Raw genomic sequence first — 10949 nt, 5'->3', positions numbered from 1 at the left:
CCGCCGGATGATCTTGGTCCCGTAGTGCTTGTGGAAGGCCTGGTTGTAGCTGAGGGTGAACTTGTTGCGGTAGGCTGAGACCAGGCGTTCGAAGGGCTCCCGCACGAAGATGAACTTGAGGTAGCTGCGCAGGCGGTAGTTGATCTCGGAAACGCTGTACTCGGAGAGGGTGCGCAGGTTGGATGGGACATGGGCCTCGTGGGCGGGGATTTCCAGTGGGTCCTTGTACTTGCCTTGCCCTGTCAGGACCATCATTACCCGTTTCCAGTTAGTGCAGGCCACTTTGGGCACGTAGCAGTAGAGCAGCCCATGCGTGTCATCCACCACCAAATGCCGCAAGTCATACCGCTGCAGGAGGCGCCGCTTGCGGGTGTAACGGTTGCAGACGTTGCTCAACGTCTCCCGTCTCTGATGGTGAATAGCCTGCAGTGTCGACTGCTCAAACTGGGGAGAAAAAATACAACAGAGATGGTCACCAGTTTGCCCAAGATAACTGTAGCCTACACACAAGACTTGGCCCACAGTTGTCTCCATTCCTTCCCCTTTCCTGGGTTTGGCAGTCACTCATGCAGGATTTTTGGGGACAGCATTGACTTTGAACACAACTTGATTTGGTGCTTTTAATCCTTGGACAAGCTGGGGGCAAAAGGGAGGACAAAATAGGATGAAGAGCTGGGTAAAGATACAAGTCAAAGGGGGTGAGGGAAGAACAGGTAGCGCAGAGAGGGTCAATAAGGAAGTATCTTTTAAAAGCATCCCCGCACGCACTGACCTAATGTGTTCTCCCTTACACCAGTCTGGGGGACATGCACGGCCCCAGGGCAGACACTACAGCCTGTTTGCTGGCACAGGGCCCCTCCTGCTGCTATGGGGCATTTCTGTGTTGCACTGACACCTACACCCATGGGCTTGCTGTGAATGCCCCACCCAAGAGTGGAACACACGTTCAGGTATGCATGACGGAAAAGGCATGGATGTGCTGCCAAGGAAAGGCAGAGAGAATTGGTCTTTAACGCTGACAGTCCAAGCCTGGGGAGTAGGTGGGGAGCTGGAGGTAAGGTGGGGTGGCAAGAGGAGGAGCAAGGGGCTGCTGCAGATGGTGGTGGGACCCTCTCTGATGGCTCTGGGTTCCTTCTACTGAGGGACTTTTTCTACACAGGCCATTCCAATGCCTCAGCTCTGGTCACAGTTTCCTTTATCACAGGGATGAGGAATTAAGACATGGTCATTTATCCCTTTTGACTCTTGCATCAAGGCCTGGTAGCTGCTGCACTGGCTTCTGAGGAGCCCAGAACCCCCTAACCACTGCCCAGCTGAAACCCTCCCTTCAGATTTGGGGATGTGACCTTTCCTGTCATGGTTTTCATTAGAAATCCCAAAATGTCATTAAAACATCTAGGGAAGGAAAATCATTACCAGGAAGTCAGAAGAGGAAGGTCCCCTCTTCCTCCTACCCACTCACTCCCTGTTTTGCTCACAGGGCTTGGGAGGTTTTGTGTTCATCATTGCTGGGAACAGCCTTGTCCGGGTGATGACCACTAATGGCTCCACCACACGCCGGCTGACCCGGGATGGCTCTGATCCCGCAGGGCTCTTGCTCTGATGCTGTGTAATTACTGCCATGTCGCAAAACAACGGGGGGTTCCTCTTTGGGGTTGTGAAGACAGTCCTGTCAGTGTCCCAGGGTGCCACAGCAAACAGCTCTGCCACTCACAGAGACATGGCAACCTCCAAATGAGGGCAAGGGCAGGCTGTGTCCTTGGTCCCTCCATCCTTGCTGCTGACAGCTGTCACGGCCTAGGCACGCCCTTTGCTAAGATTCAGGTGCACTCTCACTGCTTCCTGAGGGACTGTAAGTTGGTTTGGGAGGCACCAGAGCCTGGGAGAGGCAGGGTTTGTAAAGCTCCTTAAAGAAGTTGGGATACTGAGACAAACTGTCCAGCCTGTGGATGATCCAGTGGACTTGTCTCCTTCAGAGAGGCACTTACACCTGGGCTAAAAGCTCCTCCTGCAAGGAATGAACCACACTCAGACCCTTTTGGATCTCATTTCCACAAAAGAAAGAACATTGTCTGGGTCACCTTAGCGACTACTTTCTCCAGGAACATGCATGTGCAGTAACCTGAGACAGGAGTAGGAGAAAACATCCCATCCCTGTTCCTTCCAATAGGGGGATGATAAGGGAAAATGCTCAGATGGAGGAAACGCAGGTGAACAGATGCTAACTGCCACCAAAATATGACTCTGACATTGTTAGCTACTTGGCTATGAAGAAAATACAGCACCTAGGGAGGTGATAACCATAGCTGAAGAGGCATTCTCACGGTACGTCCTGTGACACAGCCAAACCTTTCAATAGAAATTTCTTTTGTTTGAAGCCTCCCTGTAGCCTTTTAAAATTGGAAACTCTTTTTGCAAGGGCTTAAAAAAAAAAGAGGCATTTTAACAATGTGATTTTTTTTCAGGTGTTTTTCCCTGCACTTGCATAATTCAAAGCTATTGGACCAGAGAGACAGACAGACAGACACTGTCTGCAGGCATGGCAACAAATAAATGTGACTACTTTTCAACAGCCGCCCACTGGAATAAGTGCACGTCTTGCAGTTATTTCAGAGCAAAATTGTTCCCTTCATTTCCTTCTCTTTAAAAGCCAGGGAAATTAAGCATGACTTTTAAGGAAATAACACCATAACATTCCAGCAGCATTAAGGTTTGCCGGCAGTGTGGTCGAGGAAGTCCATATTTGCCATTTTTCAGAGAGCAAACGTACTTCGGCTGCTTATAGGCATAAAAGCATCAACCTAGACAGTAACACAAAGCATCACATCTGGAGAGGAGATCCAGCTCCACCTGCATGGGGCAGTGCTGATGGGCAGTGGGGAGGCAGCAGGGATGGCAGCCCACTGCAGGGACCACCAGCATCGCCCTATGCCCTGTAGGAGATGACAGCCCCATGGACACAGGGAGATGAAGGGCACATTTGGTGGCTGGGGCATGTGGCAAGGCCCAGCCTGTTGCACCAGTTGGAGGGCGGTTTCCTGTAGGACTTTCTGCAGGGAAGCTGTGGGCGAGGATCCCTCTGCAAAGACAAGTGTGGCTGCAGGAGGGGAAAACTGCCCGCCCAGAGGGGAAACACAGCAGAAGGAAACAAACACCTTTTGCAGTTTCAACCACAAACCCCACTGTGAAGGTCAAGCAGGACACCTTCCCTGATTCTGGCTGGGATGCAAGTGCTCCCTGTTTCAAGCAGCGATCATGGCTTGTCCTGTTGCAGACCCTTGCACAGGGAGGGACCCACTAATCCCTAAAGGGGATGATCTCTGCCCAGGCTGCCAATTTTTCAGGAGATGCAGACGGCACAACTGAGGGTGACAAACAGGCCTGAGACGTCCCAGGATTGTAAATCCCTCATGGCTGAGTACATAAAAATATATATATAAAAATATTTAGATATGCATATACGTATGTGTGTGTGTATATATGCAGCACCCAACACAGAAATATCTATCAATTATTAGCTCATAAAGGGCAGCAACGATGCTCTTTCCCTGCATTGACAGCCCAGAATTGGCTTTGAATTCCTCAGACGGTGAAATCTCCCAGGTTTGCCCACCTATGGCTCAGCCCACTGGTAATGAAATCATTTGCCCGAGTACCGGCAAGGGCCATAAGTGGTTTGTATCAACAGTTACTCCCCAAAGCAGTGTGGTCTTGTCTTTTGGACACAGCCAGAGGTTCAGATGTGAGGACCTTGGGGGTAGTTGACGACGGCACAGCGTCCTGCACACCAGAGGGGTGAAAGAAAGGGTCAGTGCCCGGCACTCCACTCCATCTTCACCTCATCATCTCCATCTCCCCTTCCTCTTACCTGGTAACTCTCATACAGGGCCTGGAGTGGGCTGCGACCGGCCTTCCCCTGCCAAGTGGATCTCATAGCTCCGTCTTCTGAGGCTGGAAAAGGAGTGAGAAAAATCAGAGGGGTTGGAAGAGTCTGCTTCCCTCACCTTCTCTGGAGATGCTCAAGCTGGAATAAGGCAACATCTCCTGAGAAGAGACAAATAAATCCACCTGGTTCTGAAGCAACGTTCAAGCAATTCTTGTCCCTCCCTCTTACATTTTAACAAAATCTGCAGCTAGGATTCAAAAGATCCAGACCTAATCTTTAACAAATAAAAGACCATAAATAAAGATTACATCTTGTTACAATTTCAAGAGCAACTGGGAACAGTTTGATCCATGTGCATTTGGGAAATGCCACTGTGTGCAGGCTGCATTGTTGAGGGAATGACCCAGGAGGAGACAGGACCTCAATCAGCATTGCCACAGCCCTGTGAGGGACGAGATGGCATCTGTGCTTGGTAGAGGGAAGGGGTAGATCCAACACCAGCAGCTCTGTGCTGAGTCCTCCCAGGCTCAGAGTTTGCACTTCCAGGCTCAGAGACGTGGACAGAAATAGAGAAATTGGTCAGGTGCTTTGTCTGACTAGTAAATCAATTTAAGTTCATTTTTGCTATTTATTTTTTTTCTTCCCTTCTAAACCAGCACCATCTCCTCTGGTGTTGGAAGCTGAAGACAGCCACCCAAGCAGTCGTTGCCCCTTCCCTGCCCTGCAGATTGGCTGGTTTCATTTCAGAGGCTGATTTGCAGCAGCATCAAACCTAAGGCTGGATCTGGCCAGGTATGAATGTGGCACTGGACACTCAGTTGGTGACAGCTGCTCAAGCTCTCGTGCTCATAAATTACGCAGGGATGCAACCACCTTCCAGGCTATGAAGCATCTGCTTCAGCTGTCATTCCTTGGCCCTAGAGACATGTTTCCAGCACAACATGAACAAAACCATGTGGCCTGGATATCCCAAACCTAATACAGGGAGCCAGCCATGGCAGGAGCACAGGTTCTCGCTTGCAGTAATACCTTCAAGCAGCTGTCCCACAACTCACTCTGCTTCGTGTCTCTGACCCTCCCTGTTGGCAGAGGATGTCGCAAGAGTTTTAACATGAGGTTTCTAACCATGGGGGTTGTGCAGGCCTAGACTTGGCTTTCACAGAAGAAATCACACTCATGAGTTTTAAAAAGAAAAAGATGTTATTTCTGAAGGGGATGATAGGAACCATTGTTCAGGAGATTGTGGCCTGGGAGGCTCTTCCAGTCCTCCAAATTCCTGGGAAAAGCATGTGACACAAGCCATTTCTAGCAACTTGAAGGTTTCTAATAGAGGGGTTTTGCCTGACAGTTTGAGGCTCTGGATCTTTTTGTTCACTGACCATCACCAAACAAAACCAAATTTGTTATACAAGCCCCAGATGGCATCTGTATAACCAAAATAACCAGGAGGAAAAATCCAGATCCCATCTCCATTTTCATGTGCTTGTATTTTGCTTAAATGAAAACTGCTCCAAAGCACGAAATAACCAGGATCTAAGCTAAAGATTATTCATTCCTGGAGCTGCAATTAGGAGGAAGTGACTGCCTGATCTCACAAGATTTCATCAGCAGTGCCTGAATGCTTGCGTGTCCGTGGGAAATGACACTTCCTGCAGGACTGGATTGATCAAGATGTGAGTCAACGAGAAGTTACAGTTTCTTCCTCAATCTCCTGTATCAGTTACCCCACAGGAGGGTGAAATGGCATCTATGCTAATGAGAGATAAGCAGAAAATCCAACGTACAGTGCTGGGCTGAGATGCTTGTCCCAGAGGGGCCTCTTTTCACATTTCCAGGCTCAGCCCTCTGCAAATGACAGGGAATAAGATCAGCCCTGAAAACTCAACTTGCTGCAGCTCAAATCTGCAAGCAGAGACCATTAAACTTGAGTCCCTTTCCTGTCTGGGCCTGATAAACTCCTGTTCGATGTAGGAGAGTGACCCCACTGTGGGCTGTCTGCAGCGCCCTGCACCACAGCAGACACTGGTCCTATATTTAGTAAAAACAATGCAGAGGTGTTTGTTTTCAAGATTAACACGTGCATCAACCAGAACCTTTCTCCCTAGGACAGAAGCAAACCCTGGGTGGTTCAGGCTGACTCAAAGCTGCTAGAATGCAAATAGCCTGTGCTGGTGCTGTGCAAGGGGGAGTGGAAACGTCCCAGGGAAAGGCTTCAGTGTCTGGTGCAGCGTCAGGTCACGGCCCTGGAGGAACACTGGCTCGGTAGGAGGCTGTTTGGGCTGAACAAAAGGCAAATCCGCAGCAGAGTGGGGAGGGAGCAGAGGTTGAGCAGGTCACATCCATGCTCTGACCTTTCAGTCCTCTTTTCTTCAGAGGAACCAGCCTGGCCAGCGGCTGCTGCACCTTGCAGGACTCTTGCCAATAGCCCCAGCAGAAATGTTCCAAAATGTATTTCCTCCAGCCTTTCCCCAGCGCAAGAACTGTTAGAGAACGAGGCGTCTTCTCTGGTTAGCAGCAACCCCCCTGGGATCCCTGCTATGCTCTTGCTGCACAGGGTTCCAGAACAAAAGGGAAAAAGGGAAAAAAAAAAAGGAAAAATCCCCTGTCAGGTTGCTCCCGTGCAGCTGGAGGAGGCCTGGAGTGCTGAGCTGGCGGGGGGAAGACGCCGGCACTCCACACTCACTGCATCCTGACGTGCACTCCAAAACGATGACACCATCCCTGCCAGGGCACTGCCAAACCCTTCAGAGTGTCTGGCCCAGTGGCAGGATTTTACAAGGCTCCACTGCAGAAAGTCTCCCCCCTCAGAAACTGTCTGCTCTCACTACACACAGCGTCCCAAGGCGAAAAGCAAACGGGATCCTGGCTGGGCCACAACGATGACTTTTGAAGCCAGTTTAAGCCCCACGGCATATGGGGAGATGCAGCTGCAGCCCAGCACAGCTCCATGAGGCACCGGTGCATGGGAGGGCAGCAGCTGGTATGCATGTGTGTCCCACGGGACCAGAGTGTCCATTCTCTGCAGGGTTGGATCAGAGTGTGATCCAGAGTGTGCAGCGTGTGAGTGAACAGAGAAAAGCCCAGGCTGCCTGTGCCCAAAGCATCCCAGAAACATGTGGGATGACCTGGCAGAGCTACACTGGCCATCACAGTGGTAAGCAGGCCAGGGCTGCTGCGATCCACTTGAGCCAGTAGCAGGCTGTAGATGGTGATTTAGCAGAGTCCAGCCCCGCTAAGATCAAGCTTTGTCATCTAACACAGATCTGCCCCATGACTCAAGATGTAGTCATCTCTTATTCACCATCTTTCAGCCCTGACCCTGTAACATCACTGCTCATGCACTCCTCTGCCAGTCCTCCCCCATCATCAGACCCTGGGTCCTCATCATGCAGCTCTATGAACACAGCTCAGGCCCAAGCTGAACACAAACCCCCACTTCCTCAGCTGCCTCATCCCAACCACCTTATCACTCAAAAAAAATCCCACAGCTTGTTCCCATTCTGGGCTTTCTCCGTGTTTTGGGACTCTAGTTTGGGAAGGCCAAGGAATACTGAAAAAAATGACAGTGTTGAGGAGGGAGTATCATCCGAGTAAATCAATGGTTTGTGCTGCATTTTGGCACCATGGCCCTGAGTACAGCAGGATATTCCATCATGGAGGAGCTGCCAAGATCTTCACATCCTGGCTTTTCTCCTGACTTTACAGCTTGTTACTGAGGTTCCCAGATTCCACCACATGCAGTGGTAATGCTTGGAAATTTAGCATTGCCACAATTGCATCTGAAAGTAGTGACGTTGCTTAGCCAAGGCATATCAACTTTCTCAAGGGGAAAAAATATCAACCCTTGGCAGCTGCTGGATCACTATTTGGGTAAGAAGTATCAAAACAGTGTATATCTGTGATGCAAATCCAAAATGTTTTTCCCTGAGACGGGCAGAAGGAAGTATCACATTTGTCCTTTGCATCTCCAAAGTGTGAGACAAGGGAATAGCAGTGATGGAGAGCAAGAGAGCAAAACTCCCATGCTAAGAGACCCTGACCAGAAATCACTGAACGAGATGAGCCTGAAAGGGAGCTCAGGCACATTTTTGAGTCTCCTGTGCAACACATGCTTTCAGACTTTCCCTTGGAGCTCAAAAAGGCATCACACGCCCTCCCTCCTTTCCCCCTGCAGCCCAGACTTTAGTGCTGTGCCATCACAACTGAAGTTATTATCTTGCAGCGTGACATCAATGCAGCAGCAGGATCTGAGGTTTCAATGACTTGCCAGTTCTCACTGGAAAAGGGAACAGATTTTAAAGCTGTGACTATTTAGGTGTACTAGCTGATTACAAAGACAGCCAGACACGTGTGAGGTGAGGGAAAGACTGGATCATGCCCATTCCAGGCCTCTGGAAGCACCAGTGAAAGAATTTGCTGTTTTGGCTGCAGAGACCCTTAAGAAAGGAGGGAGGTTCTTTCTCTGCAACCACAACAGCAAATCCAGTGCCTGAGTTGAAAAGTTTGGCCAGGAGACAGGATTCAGGCAGCGATGAGCCTGCTAGGCTGACATCAGCATTACTCAGGTTTTAGAAAACAGTCTGAAGGAAAGAAAACAAATAGAAGATGTGGGTGCAACTGAAAAATAAATAAACGTGGCACTTACCAAGCACAGCTCATACCCAGGCAACCTCGTCTGTGAATAAAATAAACCATTTCTGTAGATCAAGCCTATGTGTCAGATCTTCACCCAGATAAACACAGTACATGAGATAAGACACACCACAGGAAACAAGTACTTCAGTGGAAGATGAAGTTTAAAAGGAGAACTGTAAAGGACATGAGCAACTAGAAAGCAGGTGGCACTTAAATGAGAAATACTGGACAGAGGGCAGATTTCTAGTAAAATATCTCCCAGATCGGCTTTGGGATTAATACTTTGGGAAGGACTTGACATAAAAATAGAAAGATACTGATGACAGACAAAGCATAGAGGAAGGTTGCCATGGCAGGGAGAGACTGAAACACCAACAGGGAAAGTTCGTCCTGGACCAGGGGAGTGGAAATTTAACAGGATTTAATTTCACAATGTTGGAATTCAGCTGTGTCTTCTACTTTGCTGCTGGAAGTGGCAGGAGGTCCCAGATGCATTAGTTCTGGGCTATCAGCTGCCAGTGTGACAGTCATAAAAAAAAGGCAAATGAAGTCCTGAAACATATCAGGTGAGGTATTTGCCATAGCAGCAAAAAAAGCATGAATACTATTATCCATAGCATTGGTGACCCTCACCTGCTGTGCACTGCCAGCTCTGCTCTCCTGGGACAAAGGCAGATCCAAAGCTGCTGAAAAGGTGCCAGGTGATCCCAGGACTTGCTGCCCCACGGGAGGCTGCAAGGGCTGGATGTGTATATGAGCTGAGCTGGGATGTGATTATACCCTGGGAACAGGCCAGCAGAGAGTAATGGGAGGTGTTTCACATGCAGGACATCTTCATGCCCACTTACGCAAGTGCCAGATAGGAATAGGTTTGGAAAACTCAGATCAGAGGGACCCAGTGGCTGAGACAAAACAAGGAGGCATCCCAACTCATTTTGGGCTAGAGGATGAAGATTTCAGGCATTTTCCAGGCTGGACCCCAGGGCCATGAGGAGCCAAAAACTTCACTTGTGGTCTCCAATACAAAACACTGGAGAGGGTTAAAACCTGGAGGAGATTCAGCGGTGTCCAGCCAAGGGAAGTGAAGAGACAGCACATGTGCTTACACATGAGCAGGCACCCCAGAGGCCCTGAGGAGCTAATCCTGACCCCACCGCTGCCTCCCGCTGCTGTCTCACAGCTCCAGCTTCACTTCCTGTTGTGTCTGTGCAAAATCTAAAAAAAACAGAAAAAATAATTGTGGTGCCTGAAATGATCAGTGTTAATTACAGCCTGCGACTGCCAACGGGTGAGTGGGATAGGTGCCTCTTTGTTCTGTAGGAAGACTCAGTTCTCAGGGCAGACCCTCTTGGAAGGGGATGTTCTCTCTCAGACCAAAAAAACGCTCCAAACTCAGAGGAGGTGCTATTATTGATGAATTCTGAACGGAACATAGGAAAAAATATTGGTGATAGGAACTGTCTGCCTAGAACACATGGCATGTGTGCAGCTGAACTGCATTCATGGGAGAAGGAAGAGTTTACAGTGGGAAACAAATTACTATATTACCCCTTTCTATCAGAAAGGGAAACAACACCCAGAGGTCTATGAAGTAAAGGGTTTAGCACTTGCTTTAAGTCAGTCACTAGAAGAGCCAGAAATTAGGACCTGAATCTCTTTGTGGGCACAGCAATGAGCTTCTCCAGACCTTGCTGACTCCTCTCCAGCACCTGTCTCAGGCGATGAGTGAGTGCTTCAGCCACAGCAGTGATGGCTCACTCATCTCTGACTGCAGAGACTCAGCTTTGCCTCATGAAGAGTCTCCTCACTATTAAAATAATGCACCCAAGAGACACAGAGAAGGATCCTGCCATCTAATTTATGAGAGGATATTGTGACTGTTAGTCAAAGCCAAACCCAAGTTGCAGCCACTGGCTGCTGAATCTGTCCAATTTTCGATTTTAACATCCAAGCAGAACAAAAAAAAAAAAAAAGAGAAGGAAAAAGAAAATAGAGCTTGGCAGCAGCAGTGATAGATCCAGACAGTTCCTTCAGTCTGAGCTCAGTTTTCCCTCCTGCTTTGATAGCAAAGCCTGGGACATGCAGCTGGACACAACAACTGGATGAGGATGGTCCAGGCAGCCAAGAAATCCCACATGGAACCACAGTCCTGGGCAGTGGCCAATGGTCCACGTGAAAAGTCCTACTTGGAAAGAATCAGAGCTATTGGGTTAAACAGCGCCATCTCAAGAAAGCAGTCTAATTCTAGGAAGGTCTGGCGTTTATGCTTGGGCTCCTAATGGTGGAGAACATATTTCCTTAATTTCTACCTAAGCACAAGGTCTGATTGTTGTTTGCTGGTTTCGTTGTTGTTGTTTTGTTTTTTTAAAGATAGCTACTTTTTAAAACAAGGGTGATGTGGGAATCCAAACACCAAGATTCCACAGAG

The 10949-nt window shown here is 49.0% G+C and overlaps 1 protein-coding gene across 1 annotated transcript in view; it reads right to left on the bottom strand.

Moving 5' to 3' along the window:
* Positions 1 to 3: 3 nt before the first annotated feature.
* CHST13 (carbohydrate sulfotransferase 13) overlaps positions 4 to 10949 on the bottom strand; it is a gene marked incomplete at its 3' end in the record, with an annotated part of 29696 nt that continues 18750 nt past the window's right edge. The window contains exons 2-3 of the mRNA XM_027746683.2: positions 3869 to 3951; positions 4 to 444 (exon numbers count right to left, since the gene is read on the bottom strand). Of these exons, the coding sequence (XP_027602484.2) occupies positions 4 to 444; positions 3869 to 3934 (507 nt within the window). The remainder of the gene's footprint in view (positions 445 to 3868; positions 3952 to 10949) is intronic.

This window comes from Pipra filicauda, unplaced genomic scaffold (assembly GCF_003945595.2).
Source record: "Pipra filicauda isolate LSUMZ 115617 unplaced genomic scaffold, ASM394559v2 scaffold165_size2600900_pilon, whole genome shotgun sequence".
Lineage (NCBI taxonomy): Eukaryota > Metazoa > Chordata > Aves > Passeriformes > Pipridae > Pipra > Pipra filicauda.
The sequence above is the reverse complement of the archived record's forward strand: the minus strand, read 5'-3'. Positions and strand labels throughout refer to the sequence as shown.